Source organism: Pholcus phalangioides, unplaced genomic scaffold, assembly GCF_987345545.1.
Source record: "Pholcus phalangioides strain wild (caught in Gottingen) unplaced genomic scaffold, Ppha-v1.0 ptg000017l_1, whole genome shotgun sequence".
NCBI classification, from domain to species: Eukaryota; Metazoa; Arthropoda; class Arachnida; order Araneae; family Pholcidae; genus Pholcus; species Pholcus phalangioides.
Genome location: NW_028301610.1, coordinates 67,696,957 through 67,720,420, shown reverse-complemented (window position 1 = coordinate 67,720,420; position 23,464 = coordinate 67,696,957). Strand labels below are relative to the sequence as shown.

The 23,464-nt window shown below is 38.4% G+C and overlaps 1 protein-coding gene across 2 annotated transcripts in view; it reads left to right on the top strand.

Moving 5' to 3' along the window:
- LOC149074672 (uncharacterized) overlaps positions 1 to 23,464 on the top strand; it is a 363,805-nt gene that overhangs the window by 215,885 nt on the left and 124,456 nt on the right. For both annotated transcript variants that reach the window (XM_089247127.1, XM_089247128.1), the window contains exons 16-17: positions 5,405 to 5,603; positions 10,856 to 10,998. In XM_089247127.1, coding sequence (XP_089103253.1) covers positions 5,405 to 5,603; positions 10,856 to 10,998 — 342 coding nt within the window. The remainder of the gene's footprint in view (positions 1 to 5,404; positions 5,604 to 10,855; positions 10,999 to 23,464) is intronic.

The window sequence follows — 23,464 nt, the reverse complement described above, 5'->3', positions numbered from 1 at the left end:
GGGTGATAGTTGCTTGGATCTGAGGCGGAACCCTTCTTTTTGTAGACCAGAATAATAATTGCGGAGTGCCAGGAATAAGGTATAATCTCATGGATGTAAAAGTAGGAAAATAGAAAACTGAGGAGCGGATATATATAACATTGGAGAGGAGTTTGAAGTAAATTCCTGGAACTCCATCGGGACCCGGAGATGCACTAGTGGAAAGAGAGGAAATGATGGACTGTATTGTCTGGGTATTCAACATGTCATTAAAAAACGGATGGTCTTCCACGAGATTACTGGAGGAATGGTCATAGCCCTGTCCAACAGGACTGTAGGAGCAAGAAAAGATGTCAATTAAGATATTAGCCTTATCAAGGTCTTCAGATATTGGTGAGTCATTCAGAGACAGCACAGGGATACTCCTGGTCGCACAAAGTCTATGGCAGACATCTTTATAAAAATAGTTGCGATCATGATCTTCGCAAAGTTTTTGAAGATGCAAACGCTCTCTATACTGCAGATAGTCTGAGTATATCCGTGACATATTTTTGTAATGATCTTTGGAAAGTTGAGAGGGAAAGTTCTTAAAATGGCGCCAGGCATACAGTTTTCTTTTGTTGCACATTCGTAAAACTATCTGATCTACGGGAGATACTACAAGGTGGAATATGATCTCGGGAGCGACGAAAGAGAGTAGGGGGGGGGGCGCATCCACAGCTGGAATGAGACCCGCCAGTGCCTGGTTGTAGACCTCGGTGACGACAGAAGATAGCATAGAGTAGTTGGCCTTAAAGTAATTTAACAATGAATTAAATTGTACGTCTGAGGTAATAAGTAATGAGAAATGAAGTGGAAGGTGGGGCGGGTTGTCACTGTAGCAGAACGGGGGGAGTTAAAACAAGTCTTGAACCAATGAGGGGGTCGTTGTGAAGAGGAGATCCAAAAAGTTGACTCCTCTTGTAGGAAAGGGGACCAGCTGGACAAGACCCAGTTCAGTAGAGTATTCCAGGAACCGCGATGCCACACCAGATGAACACCTACCGGTCGGCCAGTCAATGCCATGCAGATTAAAATCTCCAAATAGAACCACCGGGAAGTGCACCGAACAGAGCTGGGAGAGCTCACTCCAAAAGATAGACCAATAGTCAGTAGAGCAAGACCTATTAGGAGGTACGTAGGCCGAAATCAACCTGCATCTATTATTTCGACAATTGATGTCCACTGACACAATCTCAACCTCGTGGCTCGTATGGGGCCTGAAGACCAGCTTCGGTTTGAGTTTGATGTTAATAAAAAGACACACACCACCACCTGAAGAAAAAGATTGATCGTGTCGAAATACCTCATATCCCGGTAGGCCTATTAAAGATGTTGGAATGCACTGATTCAGCCAAGACTCGGCTATGCCCAAGATGTCAACGTCATGTGCACAGATGAAATAGTGTAGATTGGCCAGTTTATTCATTATACTTCTAGGATTCATAAAAATGCTGATCAGTCCCGTTTTGGGGATGCTTGAAGATCCAGATGGAGTTGTTTGGAACCGTGAGAAACCACATTGTATATAGTCATTGTTGATTAGCAACGTCGCCTGGAGGAGGAATATCCTTGATGTTGGCCAGATCAACAGGAGAGTCAACAATAAGATGACGAGGAGTACCAAAGAATTCTCCTATGTGGATGCCCGATGGCGAGAGTGGAGGGCTCAATAAGTCAAAGTTATCACTAGTGGAAGTTAACACGAACAAGGCATAGCTAGAGGCATTCCTCGTATTAAGTTTGACGCAATCGAACTCAAAATGAAGATTATCCAGATAGCAGCGGATGTCTGAGATTGAAATGTCTGAGGAAAATCTGTTCACCAGGATGTGATACCTACGAATTATCGGCACCACTATCACTTGAGACGAGGTGGAGGTTCCTACCCTGAACTCGGCTCGGAATCCCAGAGCAGGAGCAGCACTAATGCGCTGGCTGTGGGCAACAGGGCCACGTAAAGTCGATACCGAGCCCGTGAGAGGAAGGTCAGTGTGAGCAGGAGAACCATCAGGAAGGTTATTTGAAGCAGTAAGGAGATTGTATGCAACATGGGCATAGAAAGGAACCGGAATCTGGTCAAATACCAAGACGTTATCACTCTAACCAGGTGCAATATTCAGCTTCGTTGGTAACAATTTAGATAAAGTAGAGATGTCCTGTTGCATTGAAGGAATAGCATGCGCTGTGCTCTTAAATTTATTGAAGCGCTCCTCGACTTTAGTAAAGTTCCTCTCGATTGTTTCAGCGATACCAGTTAGTTTGGAGTTGGGAGCCGCGGCCCCCAAGAACAACTGTCTGGTAACCGTAGCATGGGCATCCTCATATATCCTGATAACATTCACTTTCAGAGCATTGAAATGCTCCTTCTCGGCAACTCTGGAAGATTTTTTGTCACAAATGCCATTAAAAATGGAGCACATCTCGTCTAAGAACTTATAAAAATCGCTGTTGAAAGAATTTCCCTCGGAGGGCGATAGATTGCGCTCAGCGGCCATCCTCAACAAGACCTCGAAAAGAAAGATGAAAGAAAATTGTGCGGAGTCAATATCGGAAGCACCAAAACGTCACTGGTCGCTAGGCGACGAACCGCATCACAACCTCAGTTGAGAATAGTCTGCGAGCACAACACAACAAAGTAGGTCTGGATTGTCACAGCAAATGGACAAATAACGAAGTTGAGGACACGCCTGACCATCAAAACCAGCACAAATAAGGTGTGTCAATCCAACCGCAGCACACAAATCCCAATCAGCAAGAAAAAACGACCAAAATCGGTAAAAAACTCAAAAAACAAAGCAGCAGACAAACAGTGTGGCCGGTGCATTAACACTTACTGTAACTGGCAACTGTTATTGTTTGTGAGCCATCAAGAAAAATAAATTAGTCTGATGTCGGGTAACATCAAAATGTGGGATCAAAATTGTTAATTTTTGCATGTGGGTTGGGCAACTTTAACATGTGGCCGCTATGGTGGTTGAGTGGTCATAGTGACTGACTCGCATCGCGAGGACCCGGGTTCAAACCCCACCATCGCCGTAGTGGTGGTCGCTGAAGTTGGTTTTCTGTGGTTCCCAACTTCAAAGCGTGAATACGAGCCGATCTCCCCGTTAAAAAAGTCTTGCCACAGAGAGCAACAGACCTACACACAAATGTAATTCGATCATAACACATCGCTCACTTCCTCTCCTGGATATATATAGATGGCAGCACTGCAAAAATCAAACAACACTACATATGCACTCAGACTGTTAGGTACACACACAGTTACACCTCTGGCACAACTCACTAGGTAGTAAATCGCCCATAAATGGTGATAGACCGGAGTTGTGCTCGGTACGAAAGAAAAAAATAACTTCAACATGCAGTGAATATGCAAGAATAATGAAAAAAAAAACTGCTCCAAACTACACATCATAAATTCCACTTATCAGTAACAAATCAATGCTTATTTGACAGAATCATATTATAGACTTTCTCGTACTTAATTTGATGTATTTATTTTATATCTTTGTCATATGATATCACTGAAAAAAGTTTTTGTACTCACCAGTGTAAATGTATATTAAATCTTATTTTTACTGAATTACATAATTTTTTAATTAATTTCTAAGACCATTTTATATTCAAAAACAAATATAGTTTTCCGTTATAAATATTCAATTAAACAAACATTGAATGAGTTATGGGGAAAAATCTAGGAACATCAAAAATAAATTCCAGTTTTTTGCTTTGGAACCCTTTTTCTTCATAGTTTGGGCCAATTTGACCCAGTCCGCAGTTCTAGGTATACTGAAAGTGTTGCGGTTCTCGTCTTAAAATGGTTTAGTGAAAGGCAGTTCGATCTCTGGTTTCCTTGCATTGCATTTTTCCCATCAGACGTTGGGGTCATCCATGGCAGATGAGGATGGATAAAAAAAGGTAGGAAAGAAATTCTTACAATACTTTCATTAAAATTGCGGAGATATGGCAAACAGATAAAATTGAAGGGAATTATTTAGGGTGATAGGGAACCCTGTTATTTTAGTATTTAATGAGAATTTTCCCTCCTTTTTTTACATCAATAAATTCCAACATCACATTTCGGATTTATTACACCTTAATTTTGAATATGTATATTGTTTCTTCTTTGAATATGTATATTGTTTCTTCTTTGAATATGTATATTGTTTCTTCTTTGAATATGTATATTGTTTCTTCTTTGAATATGTATATTGTTTCTTCTTTGAATATGTATATTGTTTCTTCTTTGAATATGTATATTGTTTCTTCTTTGAATATGTATATTGAATATTTGCATCGATAGTTATTTAAATAATTTGATATTTGTTTTGAATTGGATTATTTTTTGTTTGATTAAATATTAATGAAATTTAACGAAAATTGTCCATCTTTTTTTTTTCACAAATCATTATTTGTTGTTTAGTCATTTGGTATCTGAATGTGTATTGGACCACAAGCACAAGACACCTGGGTTAAATGTTGACAATTTTATACATATATATTCTTCCAGTGGTCTAACAACAAGATGATTACTGAGATGGTAGAGGGGTTATTAAGTGGTATGAAGTAAGAATTGTTTTTTTTTCGATCAATAACATCACATTTAATCGAACTACTCTGAGATTTGAGTGGCTGAAGCTGAAAGATAGAGCTGAAAACTTTGCCTTGATTTAAAGAAATTGTTTAATGTGATGGCAATCTATCTGCCTGGTGTGCAGCTCTCAATTAACTTCAACCCATGGGTGAAAGGTTTTTTTATTGCTTCTAAACACAAGTAGTCTATTTTATCTAATGGACCAAGATTAAATATTCGCAGCCTGGCAGTCCAGTGGTTAAGGAGCTAGCTACTGACTGTGCAGGTCTGGGTTCAAATCCCGGTTTGGCCATGGATGTCTACTAACAAATTCCCTGGACAGATCGTAAAGATCTCTTGGGAATACATGATGATCACGTTATTTAAATTTTTTATTTCTTTTTTTAATTTGCACAGTTTTAGGTTATACAGCATTTTTATGGACTGGATTGCAGTCACAATGCACGTTAAATTCTATGAAGTCATAAAAAAGTACCGTAGTGGTACATCCATAGTGAAAAAAAAAGTATATTTATTTTTAATTTTGGTCCTTTCTATTTATGTGCATTTGTTCACAAAATTTTATCCCAAATTACATGATTTGCATAGGTCCCATCTGTCACGCAACTTGGGGTATTGCTCTGAAATAAATATTGTCTCATGGCATTCCTGGGTTTCAATTGAATGTGTGAATGAGGTGTATTCATGAAAATATTAAAAGCAATTGAATGAGATTTTCATATAGTAAAACAGTTATCTGTGTTTCACATTTCTAAAACATTGCTCAAAAATGTATATTCTTCCTTTCAGCACAATGAACAGGAACCAAAATTCTCTTTCCATGTTGATAGCCAGAAAGTCTCAGATTCTGGTCCTCTTTTGTATTTACATGTTTTGAACCAACAATGCATTGAGTGTGCCTTGATCGGGCAGAATGCCAACTCACCTGTACCTCAAGTTAACATACCGATAAAACTACATGCCAAAAGGTCCATCAATTGTCATGAAGGTACTGTTAGGATTTTGTCATCTTTTAATCATCAGATTATTTTTTTCTTGTTTCTTCTTGCAATAAAGAGCATATTATTTTTTCTCATGCAAATATTCGCCATAAATGGAATCATACTGGGGAATTGGAAGGAAGAAAGATATTCTTGTTGGATTATCGTTTTTGTAATGTTTTAATTCTTAAAACGTTTTTGTGATGTCATAACAAAATATGATGCGGTATATGGAAATGGGGGGGGGGGGTGTCCACGAATGAACATTCCTTGTTAAAGTAGCCATTTTTAGGCCAAAAAATTGCTTTGTTTTCGTTTGTTCCATAGCATTTGTCCTTTGTTTTAACACTTTCTAAGGCTATTGAAAGTATATTCCCCACCTACTTGTACACTTTTTTGGGATATGCATATCAACTATAATAGTTTGGACTTGCCATTATACAAGTCCAATATATTTAATACAATAAAAAATGTTTCATTTATTGGCGTTCTCGAAAAAATGAATCGCAAAAAAAAAAAGAGAAATTCAAAAGAAAGAAAAAAAAGGCAAACAAAAAGGTATTATTTTCAAAAAGGCAGAAAAAAAAGCCTACCCCAGGGAGTCCCCATCGAGGGGTTAGCACACCAACCTCTCGATGAGTATAAAAGACAAGCCTGCCATTCGGAATCGGCAATAAATTGTAGGTCCCGGTCTAATTAGCCCTCGTGCACAGAAAATGACAGTGGTGCGACAAAAATGATAAAAAAAAAAAAGCCTCACATTTTTTAACTAAAATTGAAGGCCATTATAATTATATCAAGCAGTAATTTTTATATTAGGGGCTGTTTACACTCCTTTTAAATCTGAATATATACCATCTACTTATTTTTTTTTACTTGCAATGCATATTTCTACTCTTCCATTATTCTAATATGGCAGCACTAGGTGTTATAAATAAACTGACCAATACAGCCTCTTTACTCATCAGATTTTGATGAAACTTAGTGTATTAGTTTACATGAATCATGGGGCAGGGAGAAGAGATTTCTGCTACAAAAAATCAAATGTTGACCACCGGGAAAATCATGCCATCTAAAGAAGAAGAAAGAACTGTTCAGAGCAACTAGTCAACCACAGAATATGTCAAATGACAATCAGTCTCTATCAACATCAATCTTGTGTGAAAAGCATATTGTCCTCCATCATGCTAGAAGCATGAATGTGCAATGTCCTTGGGGAAAAAAAGAATGCGGAATATGACGTTTAAAGGTTTACTCTGCCCATGTTTCAATAGGGATACACATTCGTATTTCAGGAAAAACTTAAGCAAAATAAGGTATCCAACCAGCGGATGAAGAAATAAAGTGAAAATTTGCACATTCATGGCTTCTAACATGAGAGAGATGATATTGCAATGGTAGTAGTCGAGATAGACTCACAAAAACACATTTGAAAGAAAATCAGCTTTACTTAGCATGAACAAAACATACCTTAAGGCCAAAACATATCAACTCTAATATCAGACGATCACATGACACATCACATTGCATGTCACACATACGCCATACTCCACAAAATTAACATTCTTGAACATACCCCCCATCCCTGATCAAGAGAAATCTTGATTTGCATATAGTTCATATATCTGGATGATGCCTTGATAGTCGCCACACGAATGTGTCCATCATCACTCCAAGGTTAAACTTTGATCACATGTTCTATCGGCCAGGTTCCCAGGAGGGGAATCTTCCTTGATTATGACCACATCTTTGATCTGTAGGTTTCTCTTGGGAACTGTTCATTTGGTGCGAACTTGAAGTGAATCAAGATAGTCATGTACCCATTATTTTCAAAAGTCTCTTCCCAGTTTCTGAACCAGAGTTTATCTAAACATTGAATTGTGAGAGAAATTTTGATTAGGGTCTGGGATGCTAATGAGAACCTCACCTGAAAGAAAGTGTAAAGGTGTTAATATATCGAGATTTGAGGGATCATCATTTGCTGTTGATATAAGTTGATGAGAGTTCAGAATGGTCTCGATTTGAGCCATTAGTTATCATTTCTTCAAATGTAAGGAAAACACTCCCTACCACTCTGTAGATGTGGAATGGTAGTTGCTTCATGGATCCATCAATTTTTTTCCGGATTCAAGCAAACTGTGGTATTCATTTTGGTTCTAATTAAATTGATAGCAATAAGCCAAGATTTGAAGAATTTTTGTTAATGATGAATGTTTAAATAAATAGTCAAAGGTTTCATTCACTGGAGTTAAACTGAAAATATTTGCATACTTCAGATTTTCTTCAGAAATTTCTCAATATGAGTTACCAGATACTTGATGGAAAAGCCCATCTTGGCTAAAGCTACTCTATTCTTTTTGGCCCAAGAAAGTATGTTCTTAATGTAGTTAATCAGGCGTTATTCCAAATGAGTTAATGCTCACTGGATTCTCCTTCGACTGAATCTAGTTCCAAAATGAGGCTGAAATAATACAGGATGTGCAAAAAGTCCATAGAAAGTTTAAAAGTGAATAAAAACTGGAAAAAAACAAAAATAAAAAACGGTTTGCAGAGTTAGCATCACTAGGTCATGGGAATATTTTTAAGACAGAAAAAACCTAAAAAAACAGCAGATAAATGGCGCTGGTATGAGCGACTTCCATGGAAATATACAAATTAAACAATTATAAGAACTTGCGCTATTACTCCACAACCAGTTAACTGTTGTAAACCGTGTATGTGGACCTGCTGCACTCTGCCGTTGCTGGATTTGTGACTCGCCTGCAATGTTTTATCCCTATGGTGGTGGTCATGTGGAACACATACTGCTGTAATAAACGATTTGGAGACATTCTGTTTATTATTTGCATATCTTTTCTTTGACTTGTGTATGTCAGTGCCACCTATTGGCTGTTTTTTTAGGTTTTTTTCCCGTCTTAAAAACATTCCAGTGACCTGATGCTAACCCTGCAAACCATTTTTATTTTGGTTATTTTTCCAGTTTGTATGAATTTTTAAAGTTTCTATGGACTTTTTGCCAGGTGCGGTAGCCCAGGTCAATAAGATACTCACCTAAAGTACCAAAGGATGTTTAGAGGCATTGCGAGTTTGATACCCGGTTCGTCCTTGTCAGAAAACTTTCCTGATGTAGGGGTGCAACAGAAACGGCGATATGACTGCAGAAAAATTGCTACAGCAGGGAGTCCCCATCAAGGGGTTAATGCACCAACCTCTCGATGAGTATAAAAAACAAGCCTGCCATTCGGAATCGGCAATAAATTGTATGTCCCTGTCTAATTAGCCCTTGCGCGCAGAAAATGACAGTGGTGCGACAAAAATGATCAAATGATCAAACTTTTTGCCCACCCTGTACTATTTATTTCAGTTATTCTGTCGGCAACTGATGTTTTATATTTATAAGGATGATTCTATAGCCAAGTAAGAATTACCTTTGAGTTAAACCACGCAAATATGCTATATTCTGAAGTCTTTTCTTCACCAGCATGATAGGAAGCAAAACAGCACTGCAAAGTTCCAATTCAGTATAGAGATTTGTTTGATTGGAGCAACTTTCCTCTTTGCTACCACAAGATTTGCATCAATTGTTTCTTGATTTTTCTTATGAACATAAATTGCACCAGTATATGTTGCAACAGAGGCATCACAAAAAAAAATGTAATGATACAGCACAATTCGAAAAATTGACAACATAGCATTTTGAAATGATTGGTTTTTTTTAAATTTATCTAGAAATTCATAACATTCTTATTGGATTTTGATGACAATTAAATATCCCAATCAACTCCAATGAGCAGAGCCCACATAACCAGTGTTTGGTAAAGAATATTTTATCTTCACAATAATTGGCGATGAAAGTCCTAGCGTATCAAAAATACAAGTAGATTGTAAAATCATTTCTCTTTTAGTTAGGCTTTTTATTTCTATAATTTTTCTTTAAAAACAAATTGTTCCATTTTAGAGTTCCAAAATAAACCTAACACTTTATTTCGCTGAGATTTAATTTCAATTCTTGTAGAATCCTTGGATTTTTCAACATATTCTCCAATAATTCTTCACAATTCGATAACCCAATTTTCTTTAAAAAAATCCATGTTTTAATAAATAAATAATTTGCGTATATAATTATTGAGCTTGATCCAAGGTGTTTGCTCTGCTCAATAGGTCATCCACGTACAAATCATTTTCAGTCGTGCAGCATCTGTATGATTTCCCTTAGCATTCAGTGTGATCTCCGTCAAATATCTTTTTGCCAGAAATGAAGATGAAGCCATCACATATGTTACAGTTTGTAACTTATATTCTTTGATCTCGCTACTTGGATTACACCGCCATAGAATATGCTGATAAGCTTGATCTTCAATTGATATTAATATTTGCCTGTACATCTTCTGAATGTCACTAGAAAATGTAATTAAATACATTCTTATATAAAGCTACAAGTATTTAAAAAATATCTCTGCACTTTCGGGCCAGTAGCTAACAATGAATTCAACTAATGATTAGTAATTGTTTTGTGTTGAGTAATAGTTTAGTAACACAGGAATCTGGTATCAGATCCAGGTTTATGAATTGCTTTTACAATTTAGTGTTTCCAGTATGTAGGGAAGAAATGAAATTTAAGCATATTATTAAACAAAGATATTTAAGAGATGATAATATTAACTGGAGGGTTTTTAATAGAAATATAAAATCCTGTCAATTATGAGCCTTTTTATTCTTAAGCTTGCTGATAATTCCAGTTAGTTTAGATAGGATACATTTGTGGGTTCGATCTGGTTAGTTAAAAATAAAAGATAAAAGATGAGGTTTTGCTATTGTAAGTTGCAATGAAATATTTTTTTTAAATAAAAAGTTAAATAAAAATGCAAGCATAACCTTGATTGAGTGAAGAGTTCAGTTTGATATGCTTTTTTCCGTAACTCTAAGCAAAAATTTAATTTTTATTTCACAGATGTGTTCCGCCAGAATTGGTTAGAATTTGTATTGTGCCCAAGAGGGTTAAAAAATATTTTTCCACTTTTTATATTTTATATATATGGATATTTATCCAAATTTGCCCTTTATGCTGTAATTTCAAACATTTGTATTTTTATGGTTCTGCAATTGCACTGTTTCACTTTTTCAATCTGAATTATTTTGCACCAAAAATACATATGATAAACTCATATGTCTTGGTTGAATATAACTGATTTAAATTTTCATTTTACGTTAATGAACTGTTGGTGCATAAATGTTTAATTTTTTGTTTTTGTTTCTCTAGCATTGGAAAGAGTAACCGGAACAATATATGCTGTCAACTTGGAATCAGGAGAAGTCAAAAGTCATTCCCAAAGTTTATCTCAATGTTTATTTCTCTCTGCTAATATTGGAAATGTAGAATTATCAGTAAAGGACCCATATAAGGTAAGAAGGATTAGAATCAAAACTTGTCAAGTCTCAATGAGACTCATGATGGAGTTAAAACATTGAAAAATAGTTGATTGCCTATTAATGTAAATATTTAATTACAGTTCAAATGAGAATAGTTTTACTACATAAGATTTCAAATAGAATCATTAATAAAAAACTGAGACAAAAATCTCTAATTAGCAATGTAATCAGCCTATATATAAGGTATTCACAGGAGGGGGATTTATATTCTGGGAGTCAGTGAATACAGAAAGTCTGCAATTAAACCAAACAATTTTTTTGTGTTTGACAACATCTTACAGAGAGATCTTGAAGATCTGATTGATCAGTTACCTCCACTTTTTTTTTCTTGGAGACTTCAATGCACATAACATGATATGGGGTTCTAGCAGCAACTCCCCTTGTGGGGAAACGTCTGTTAGGCAACACGGATCTCGCCATCATGAGTGATGGCAGTTTCAGTCATTTCCATGCCCTGAACAAGTCTCACTGAAATAGATTTATCCTTATGTTCACCTTCACTCTTACCCAACTGGTCCTGGTCCATTGATCCAGACCTCCATGGGACCAACCATTTTCCTCTAGTGCAGGGTTTTCCAACCGTGGGGTTTCGTGGAACCGTAGGGTTCTGTGAGAGCTTATTTGGGGTTCTGCGGAATCAAAAGGAATGAAACCCCAAAAATCCCAGAACCCTGGTAGCTTCAACAATTTTCTCATTACTTGTTGGGAACACACACACATGTACTCTAAAAACATTTAGAGAATATATTGAGATAATCAACCAGTAGAAGACATCACTGTATTCATTTTTACTCTTTTCTTTCTTCCTATTCCCACACACAAGTCCTTCAGACAATAACAGTCAAGAAGACTTCCTGGCAATTGTTATTCTCGAAACTTTCAAGACCTACGTGCTGATTTTATGAGGGTCTTCTGTCAAAGATTCTGAACTTTTAAATTGTTACTTTCCATTCTGTGCCCCCCACCCACCTCTCTTTTTTGGTATCCCCAATTGAGATTCATAGTGTCAGATTCTTATCGCTTTTCTGAATAGCAAATCCTAAATAGCAATCCTAAGACAGAAAAAAGAAAAAGCTCTACTTTCTAACTTGCCTGAGGTAATATTTCTCCCATTTTACATATTTCTTACCATAAATGGAACCTCGTTTAAACGACATTCAAGAAGTTGTATCAAAACTTTGTATAAAGGTGAAAATCATACAATTGAAAGTTCTTTGAAAATGAGCCCCCGCTCCATGGACCTCAAATAAAATATCACAAAAATTCAATGGTTTCAATTGCATTTTGTTTGTTGTATAATTCTTCTTGAGAAAATTCAGAAAAATTACCCACCACATTAAATTTTTCAAAATCATGTTATAAATTACTTTTAAATAACTGCAATTCACATTACATCACCATTGCTTAAATCTTGTGTATTGTTATATTATTCTCCTGAGGATTTAAAAGAAAAAATGTATCTTTTCACTTTTTTGAAAAAAGTATTTTTTTTTGTTTTGTTTTCGATATATCTAAGCAAAGAAGATAATACATCGAGTTCAACTCTTTAAAAGTTGTCTTTAAAAAACAAACCGAAATACTGTGCATGAGGGTTTCTCAAACTATGTGTCACGGCTCTCAGGGACATCGCCAAACTTTGTCAAGGGTGTTGCAGCAAGCTGTCAACATTGCTGCTGATTGCCTGTTTAGTGCTTTGAAGGTGTTTTTTCTAAACTAATTCTAGGCAGAGCCACAACTAGGGAGGAACTTGGAAGTTCTGGTGTTGTCGCCGGACCAGAGGGGGCATAAATTTCACACTTAAACCTTTCCCTCAACACTGAAAGGGGTCAGCTAAATACATGCTTGCCCCGGCTGACCAATCTCCTGGTTGCAGCCCACTACTGAACCAGACATGCACCTCGTCCATATTCCTCTGCAGAACTTCTAACGAATTGGTACATGTTGGGATGTGTGTGTATGTGTAGTGAACCTGACGTGAAGTTTGTTTCTGTATAATACTTGTTATGTGTAGTGCTGCCATTTGCTATCAATTTTTTTCTAACTATGGATGAAGTGTAATGATTTGATAATTGTTTTGTTGTAGGCTTGTTGCTCTCTGTGGTGAGACTTTTTAACTGGGAGATTGGCTCACATTCGCACCTCGAAGTTGGGAATCACAGAAAAACCAACTTCAGCCGATCACCAACAAGGCGATGTTGGGGTTCGAACCCGGGTCCTCGCGATGTGAGTCCGTCGCTATGACTACTTGACCACCATGGTGGCTGCGGCCTGGTACCGTATCTCAGTCAACAATCAGTCAATTAGTCGATCATCAAAGTTTAAGGTGCTTGAAGTGCCAATATGCAATGAAAAACTATTATAGCAACACATTTTTGTAATCTACAATAATTACACCAACTCAATGTATAGAAATGATCATTTTCCTAACATTTAGTGTTTGAGTTTAAGTGAAAACGTCTAGTAATTGAAGGTTTAGCAACTTTTAAATGTCCTGTTGTCACCTTTTTTGTTCCTGATTTTGTCTGAGAGGACTCCGGTCATGAACCACATAAAGGGGAAGATCTTCATGGATCCTTCTCGGACGAATGTCTCGAAGAAAAGTATTGGCATTTAACTGCCTTTTTTTTCTATTTAATATTGAAAGAAAAATGTTAGGTGAATTTCCCTCGAGTGATCATCAGTGTATTCAAGCGAGTTCACCAAAAATTTCAAGATTCGCACCCTCAGTAACACATAATTGCTCTCAATGTCCAATCAATGTTGGTCATGTAACATCACATGACAAGCAGGCATTTAACATGTTCCAGGGAAAAAATACCCTACATTGTCGATTGCTGGAAATTGACCGTCCTTTCACTTTCATGAATTGAATTGGAATTTTTCGGTCCTCTGAGACCACGATATCAGAGTTTGTGCTCTCTTTCATCAGAGCGTAGGTGGAAATAGACTTGGAAGTGGGGGGGGCACAACGATGATATGAATTCATATATGCATATATACAGGGGTTGGACAAAATAATGTGAACACCTGTGCAAAAAACAACACTCAAGAGAACCTCTCGTATACGGCCACCCTCTAGTGTGGAAGAATCCCGCTTAGTGGGCGATAATTTGCACACATCAGTCTAGTCGTAGCAGTGATAGCGTTCAGATGTGATGTATATTGGGGCGTTAAAACTTCGTTATGGCTGACCTCACAGATTTCGAAAAAGGCATGATTGTTGGAGCCTGTCTTGCCGGGGCCACAGTGATGAAAACAGCCATCCTTGTTGGTGTCAGGAGAAGTACTGTGTCGATAGTAATGACAGCCTATATCAAACAGGGAAAGACATCATCTACCAAGCATAACAGTATCCGAAAGTCGAAGATGACTGATAGAGACAGAAGGGTTTTGAAGCGGATTGTGGCCAGAGAAAGCACAAGATAACAGCATCCCAGATAACATCTGATACAAATACAACACCACAACAGGCAAAATGCCCAACGATGTGACTGAGAAAAAGATGCCTATAAAAAATATGGATGTCATATATTTCAAAAATACAGCAACCCAATTAAAAATGCAATTAATGAAAATTATAAACAATATATACACGTGATAAAATATTATACAATGCCAATAAAGAATACTTATGGTTGTCTTAAGGCCGTTTACACGAGGCAAGTGCTTTAGTTGGTAACTTAATTTTTAGTTGCCAAATACGATATGATGTATGCAGACGATAAGGGCCCTTTACACGGCTTTAGTTGGTAAGTTAATACAAACTTTTCTATTTTTTCCAGTCAAGTAGACCTATGCGCATGTGCCAGTGGGCGTGATCTAAAGGGGTCTTTTTGCTCTCTCACGAAGGGGTTTATTTTGATCTCAACTTGAACCTGTTCGTGCTCCGTCGTCTCCTGGAGTTTCGCTAGAATTCCGCGGAAATATTGGATGGTGAGGTGGCCAGAGGACACAACCTTCAAGTTTGTTGAAAAATATCTTCACCATGAATGTTTGTTGAACTATTGAAATGAAAATTACCTTAACAACTCGATTTATCCCAACATGTTTATCGTATTTCTTTTTGAACGTGTCCATTGTGTTACAATTTACTACCTCCGGGGGTGACCTATTCCATTTATTAACAACCCTATTAGAGGAAAATTTCCTGTGACACCATAACCTCACATTTTCACTTACCAATTGATACTGGTGTCCCCTTGTAAAAGCAGTCGATTGGGGGTGTACTAAAAGTTCGTAGTCCATCCTATTCATCCCATTGAAAATTTTGAAAGCTTTGATCATATCTCCTCGACACACGTGTTCATCCAATGTAAAAATATTGAAAAAATGAAGTCTCTCTTCATAACTCAAGCCCCGTGTGCCAATAAGGACACGTGTAGCTCTTCTCTGCACCCCTTCAACCAAGTCTATGTCCCTCTGCAGGTATGGTCTCCAAAACCTTACAGCATACTCCAGTCCAGGTCGAACTAAGCCTCGAAAAAGCGGAAGAATGACTTTAGGAGAACACGAAGAGACTTTTTTGAAAATGAGACCAAGCATTCTATTTGCTTTTTTGATCACCGCTGAACAATGTTCAGAAAACCTAAGCTGCTCGTCAATGAGAATTCCAAAATCGGTGACCCTAGTTGCATCCGGGATAGTGACACCATTCAACTCGTAAGAGAACCATGGGTTGTTCGTACCAAAATGAGCGACCATGCACTTATCAACACTAAACGTCATGCTCCACTCATTTGCCCATGCTGCAATCCTGTTTAAGTTGGTCTGAAGCAACTCCCTATCGCTTTGATTCCCGATTACCCCCATTAGCTTCACATCATCTGCGAATTTGCTAGTAATCCCATCGATACCCTGATCAAGTTTATCGATAAAAAGTGAAAAAAGTATGGGGCCAAGGACACTTCCTTGAGGAACTCCACTTGTGACGCTTGTCCAACCAGAGAATTCCCCGGTCACCATAACTCGTTTCGACCTATCTCTTAACCATGATTCTATCCAATTTAGCAAGTTGCTCCCAATCTCATGTAAACGCTTTAAGATTTAACCATGTTGATCGAATGCCTTCTGGAAATCAAGGTAAACAACATCTTCAACATTTCACAGGTGTTCATATTATTTTGGCCAACCCCTGTAAATTAGATCTGTCGACTTCACCTTTGACAATGGGGGGCTCACAGAATGAGAAAAAGTCATGGAATGATAAAAAGGTCATGGAAGTCCTGAAAAAGTCACAAAATTTGAGTGAAAGTCACAGATCTTTTTGATTCTCTAGGGATCTCTTTTTCGATTTTTCCCCTTGAAATCTAGGATTTGCAGAAGCTATGGCATTCAATATTTCTTCTCTTTTAGGTTCTATTCATTCTTTCTTTTGCCCCGAAGGGATGGATGGGTGAGTAGCAACAGAAGACAGCAATGCCAATATGTAGCCACCCTACAATGAGGCAGACATTATATGGGATGGGGCAAAAAAAGCTATTTGGACCAGATGAACAAAAAATAATTTTCTTTCTTTGTCCGGACCTTTCAACATCTGCAATATTCTCCCTAAAGCAGTGTTCACAGGATCACATGATAATTCCTAGAGGAGGAGGGGGACTGTAATAGACCACGGCAGTAGGAAGTCCTCTTGGGAACAATATTGGTTTTTCATCTAAAGGACATGATCGTCCCCCCCCCCACATCGTAGAGCAGGGCTGTTGGATCTGTGGCGCTACTTGTCTTGTACAATTTTTTTTTTATTATTATGTTTTTATGCCACTCACTAGCTAGGCATTATCTAGCATGTTCTTGTATTGGAGTTCAGTCTGGCTCCAACTGTTGACCGAACATGTCGGAACATGTCGTAAAAATCTCTCTCTCTTCTATTAAACAACTTAAAAAAGAAAAGGAGTCATGACTCCGTATGTTTCCGAAATAACAACCAGACATCCACCAGCACTAGCATCACCATAGTACTGGTGACCCGCATAAAAGCCGATGTTTGACATCTGTAACATAGCCTTGTTGACGCTCGCCTGACCTTTGCCCCTGATGTTATGGTAGTGCATGTGTTATGTTTTATTATTGAGTTTGTGTTATGTCTATTATATACTTTATGTTTATAATTATTTCCTGTCGACTAAACAAACTTGTTACTTACGGACGTTTTCGGTGCCGATGTGTCACGAACTGTTTTAGGAAGAAAGGGAAACTAGTTTCCGAACTTGCCGCTTGGAACGCCGATGTCGATGGGGGCGCATGTGTGTTACTCCTCATTTGCATGCTTAGTGATTTGGGAGCTATATATAATCACGTCCGTGCTTGAAATCGGCCTTCAGTCTCATAGCGCTAGAATCGCTAATCATCTGAACAACTCGGCTGGTCCGATGTTCCCGTCACGCAAGTTCCCGTCAGTTGCTCTCCAAGAATGCCGTTCAGGGATGTCTGCTGGTGTCCGTTCTCGATCTTAATGCCTCTGTAGATCTTGCCGACTGCGATCTGGCGTTGGCTGGCATGGTCAATAGCAGTGATCTGATAGTTTCCTCGTATGACGCTGCAATCTGATGCTACCCTTTCGTCACGACGTCCACCATCGGACTCCACCGCTTGAACGTCGAAATCCACATGTAGCACACCGATGTCCACGATCTAATGACGCCTCTTCGTCAATGCCCTGGGTTCGTCGAGATATCCGTTAACTGGACTCCATCACTTGATCACTGAATACCTTGTGTGGTTCTACCGGTGTTCGTGATATAATATCGCCTCATCTACTACGCCCTGGGTTCGTCACGATATCCGTCATCTGACTTCTACTGCTTGATGGGTGAAGACAAAGTGTGGTTCTGTCGACGTCCGTGATCCGATTCCGCCACCTCGTCGACGCCTTGGGTTCGTCGCCGAAGTCTGTGTGATTCTACTGACATCTGTGGTCGAGCATCGTTTCTTGAAGACCATAGCTGAGTGTCACCTCTGCCCTAGTCGTTTCACTATAAGTATACTTTGCGATTTTCCTACTAGTGAAGGGTTTGCCCTTGAATTGATGTCTTAACTAATGTTTTAATTTGTAATAATAGAAATAAATAGTTGTTCGAAACTGTTTTGTTCATTGGCAGATAAAGACATACGTTGCACATCCACGAACGCGAAGACATAAATAAGTAATCTTTCTAGCTTCGTAATATGTGACTTGCTGCCTTCTTTTTTTTCCCTGTGTGTGGTGCGTTGCTGACTGATTGAGGGGGAATCTCCTAAGTTCTCTTCCTGGATTGTGCTGAACCCTTTTTGGATATGCCGAACACTACTGAAGAAACAGGTATGTCTTCTGGATTAGAACTTTCGCGTGTTTCCTTTCGCGTGCCTTCGATTTGGAAATCTGATGTCGATCATTGATTTCTTCAGATTGAATCGAACTTTAAAATTGCCGGAATTACTGATCCTAAAATGCAATTTCACTGTGTTGTGACAGCTCTCGATGTTGAAGTGTTATCATATGTTAGCGATTTGATCAGAGCTCCTGTTACAGATGATTCTTACAACCAGTTAAAAACACGCATTTGTCAACAGTTTTCACTGTCGGAAACTTCCAGCTTACGAGTTCTACTCCAAGAGCTCACTCTTGGGGATAAGCGACCTTCTCAGTTGTTGCATGAGATGCATACATTAGCTGGCAAGAAAATTTCAGATGAAGTGCTTAAAACCCTTTGGTTACAACGTTTGCCTATCCATACACAGCAGCAGATACTTTCTGTTAGTAAGGATACATTGTCGGATTTAGCAGAAATGACAGATAAAATTACCGAAGTCACTGGGCACACACCGACTATTTCTGAGGTCAGCTGTAACAAAACCATCAGCTTGCAATCACTTCAGCGTCAAATTTCGACTTTGACTGTTGCTGTTGACCGATTATCCCGCTATAGAGTGAAAAATTTTAGCAAGGGAAGAGCTAGTTCAAATTCTCGGTCTAGTGGTGATGGTACACCCAAACGTAAACCTTATTGTTGGTATCATTTCAAATTCGGTAGAAAAGCATCAAAATGCATTAAACCCTGTGATTGGTCAGAAAACTAACTGGCCCATCTGTTTTGGCGACAACAGGTGATGGCCGGTGTTTAGTTCGTCTTTTTGTTCATGATCGAAAATCTGGTACTGGTTTTTTAGTGGACACAGGCGCTAGCATTTCGGTTTTCCCACGAGATACACAGGTACATAAAGCAGCAGATACAAAGTTTTCGCTATACGCAGCTAATGATACTAAAATTTTTACGTATGGTTGCAAATCTTTATCAGTGGATTTAGGATTACGCTGACTGTTTAGATGGTCCTTAGTTATAGCTGATGTTAATCACCCAATATTAGGTGCTGATTTCTTAGAACATTATGGTCAATTAGTTGACGTAAAAAAGTCTCGTTTGATTGACAGTTTGACTTCACTTTCAATCAAATGTAGCAATGCCAGTTGCACTACATTTGGCTTAAAGACCATTTGTGAAGATTCGCCCTACTTGAAAATTTTATCTAAATTTCCTAATCTAACGAATCCTTCTATGCTTGGGGCTACTTCTAAAAAACACTGCGTTACACATTGCATTACTACTAAAGGTTCTCCTGTCTTTACCAAAGCCCACAGACTTTCTCTAGAAAAACTTGCTATTGCAAAGCGTGAAGTTCAAACGCTAATGAATCATGGCATACTGAGACCTTCAAAAAGTCCATGGGCAAGCCCGATACACATTTTTCCTAAACGCAATGGAGAATACCGTTTATGCGGGGATTACAAAAAACTTCTATAACGTGTCCAGACAGATATCCTATACCACATGTTCATGATTTCAGTTACAGTCTGCAGGGAAAAAAAAAAATTTCTAAATTGGATTTGGTTAAGGCTTATCATCAGATACCTTTAGATTCTGAGTCTGTTGAAAAAACTGCCATTATTACCCCATTCGGACTTTATGAGTACTTATATATGTGTTTTGGATTGTCTAATGCGGCACAATCATTTCAACGGTTCATAGATATTGTCTTAAGGGACTTGAACTGTTATGCATATTTAGATGACGAACTAGTTGCATCAGCAACAGAAAAAAAACATCTTAAAGATCTAGAATTAGTTTTTGAATGTTTAAACAGTTTTGGTTTAATTCTTAATCCTGATAAATGCATATTTGGGAAATCTGAGAGTTCTTAGGATTTTTTTTTAACAGCAATGGCATTTCTCCTTTGCCAGAAAAAGTCGACATTCTTCGTAATTATCCGCAACCAAAAACGGTTGATGAACTACAAAGATTTCTAGCAATTCTCAACTTTTACCACCGTTTCTTAAAGAACGCAGCATCTGACCAGGCTCCCTTACACGATTTGTGCAAAGGAAAAAAGAAAAAAGAAAAATCTCTCATCGCTTGGTCGGGGGAAACTATTGCTGCTTTCGAAACGTGTAAACATGCTGTTACCAACGCCCCGCTTTTGGCTCATCCTAAACACGGTGCTCATCTTTCGTTGACAGTCGACGCATCAGATTTCGCTCTCGGAGCTGTTTTACAACAAACTTCCAATGGTGTCGTTGAACCACTCTCATTTTTTTCTCGAAAGTTAACGACAACTGAAAAGAACTATAGTACTTATGATCGCGAGTTGCTTGCTGTTTATAGTTCTATTAAACATTTCAGACACATGTTAGAAGGCAGACCATTCACGATCTACAGTGATCGTAGGCCTCTAACTTATGTTTTTCACAAAGTCAATGATAACAGCTCTCCCAGACAACGTCGTCACTTAGAATATATATCTCAATTTTCTACGGACATTCGTTATATTCAGGGTGAGCGAAATATTGTAGCGGATGCTTTTTCCAGATTGTCCGAAATTAATTTACCTGACTCGATTGATTACGCAGCTATTGCTACTTCACAGAGTACAGACGCCGAATTAACGGCCCTCTGACAACCAGGTGGGGTGCTCAGTATAAAACCTATTAAATTCGGTCCTCAGGGTACAGAACTTTTTTGTGATTTATCCACTGGAATTATCCGTCCCTATGTACCAGAAAAACACTAATATCATGTGTTTACGGTCCTTCATAACCTCGCCCATCCAGGCGTTAAATCAACTGTAGACCTTATTCGTCAACGATTTGTGTGGAGTTCAATACGCAAGGATGTCACACGATGAACCAGGGCGTGCATCGAGTGCCAACACTCAAAAGTGCATCGTCACACTCGATCTTCCATCGGGGCATACCCTTTGCCTCAATGCAGATTCTCGCACATTAACATCAACATTGTTGGTCCTCTTCCTCATTCTCGGGGTTTCACCTACTGCCTTACCTGCTTGGATCGATACACCAGGTGGGTAGAGGCTTTCCCGATTCAAAACCAAAAAGCAGAAACTGTGTCGTAGAGACATTCTACTCTGGCTGGATCAGCAGATTCGGAGTTCCGGAATCGGTTACCACCGATCAAGGGAGACAATTCGAAGGTGATTTGTTTTCTTGCAACGCAGAAAACACGGATGACAGCGTATCATCCGGCCTCCAATGGCATCGTTGAAAGGTTCCACCGGCAGCTCAAAGGTGCCATACGCTGCCATGCCACGGAATGTTGGACTGAAGTGTTACCTACCATACTTCTGTCCATCCGGTCCAGCATCAAACTGGACATCAACACTTCTGCTGCTGAGATGGTTTATGGATCACCATTGTGCCTACCTGGTGAATTCTTCCGTAGTTCCGATCCTCAGCCAACACAGCCAGAATTTCTACGTGCTCTACGAGATCACATAAACACTTTACGTCCGATCCAAACTTCAAGGCATGGGACTCACAACATTTTCGTTCATAAAGAACTTGCTGTTTCTTCCCATGTGTTCGTGCGGCTGGACACCGTACGAAAGCCCCTTCAACAACCATATTTGGGGCCATATGAAGTGATTGAACAATCTCCAAAAGTATATACAGTGAACATGAAAGGCAAACTAACGAAAATCTCAATAGACAGATTGAAACCAGCATTTTTGCTTGATTGCACTTTTAATGAGCAATCATCGTTCACTGAACCGAAACAGCCTTATGTAACTCGATCAGGGCGTACGGTTTGTATAAGAATTCCTTGATATTATTCTTATTTGCATATTTTTTGAAATGAATAATATTATTGTTTTTTGCAACATTTTTTTGAAAATTAATATTATGTTTTGCAACATTTTCATTTTCAATTTTCTTATATGTATATACGTCTATTATCTATTCTAGTAATCATTTTGCATATACATGCATTTACTAATTTTTTTTACCATTTGTAATTTATTTTTTGCTCGACTATTAATTTGTGCATATGAATATTTCATTACTTTTGAAAAAATTTCCGTATTGCATATTTTTTTAAATTTTCGAACAAATATTTTTTTGCACATTTCAATGCTATATTAGTTGCCGTAACTATATTGTCATATCCTTGTACCTATATTGGCATTTTTTTATTTATTTTTTGCATTGTGCCATATGCCTTCCTTCAGACTCGTCGGGGAGTACTGTGGCGCTACTTGTCTTGTACAATTTTTTTTTTATTATTATGTTTTTATGCCACTCACTAGCTAGGCATTATCTAGCGTGTTCTTGTATTGGAGTTCAGTCTGGCTCCAACTGTTGACCGAACATGTTGTAACAATCTCTCTCTCTCTTCTATTAAATAACTTAAAAAAGAAAAGGAGTCATGACTCTGTATGTTTCTGAAATAACAACCAGACATCCACCAGCACTAGCATCACCACAGATCTGTGGCGGGTCTACAAGCCAGAGTTTTCACTGGGGGGAGGGCGCCTCTGTAGTAAATTTATAGCATGAAAAAACAATGATGTGATTGTCCCGGGCCTTAGGGCTGCAGCTCTGTCAGCCCCATCCTTTGGGGAGGGACAGGTGAAAGAGTCCTGCTAATGAGAAAAGGTCACCAAAAAGTCACAGAATTTTGCTTTTGGTATTTGTAGATACCCTGTATCTGCAATTAAAATTATTGCTGGAATGTTGCTTAACATTGTATCCCCAAACAGAACTATCAACTCTGTGTGGTGATTGGGTTGCACTACAATGCAAAGAATCTGTAGTAGTGACATCAGTTTAGAGAATAAGTAAATAGATATTGGGCAGACATATATTTGAACTTTAGAAAGAGATATAGATGGCTTTTTCTCAGCTCAAGATACCAAGGAAACAGTTGTTTTCCTGATATTATGCTGATGTGAACTCAGAAAGAAAAGTCATCACATCTCTGCCAGGGCTCGAACTCAGGCCCTCTTGCATGCCGGGCAAGCATGCTACCATCTACACCACTGGAGACATGACCCTGCCTTCCTTATTTCATGCACTGTGGCGTGAGGCGCTGAAGTAGAGGCATTAGTAGCCTCTCTTAACTTCAGGAAATGGCCCCTGGGTGGGATGGTTTAGAGAGAGAGATAGATGGCT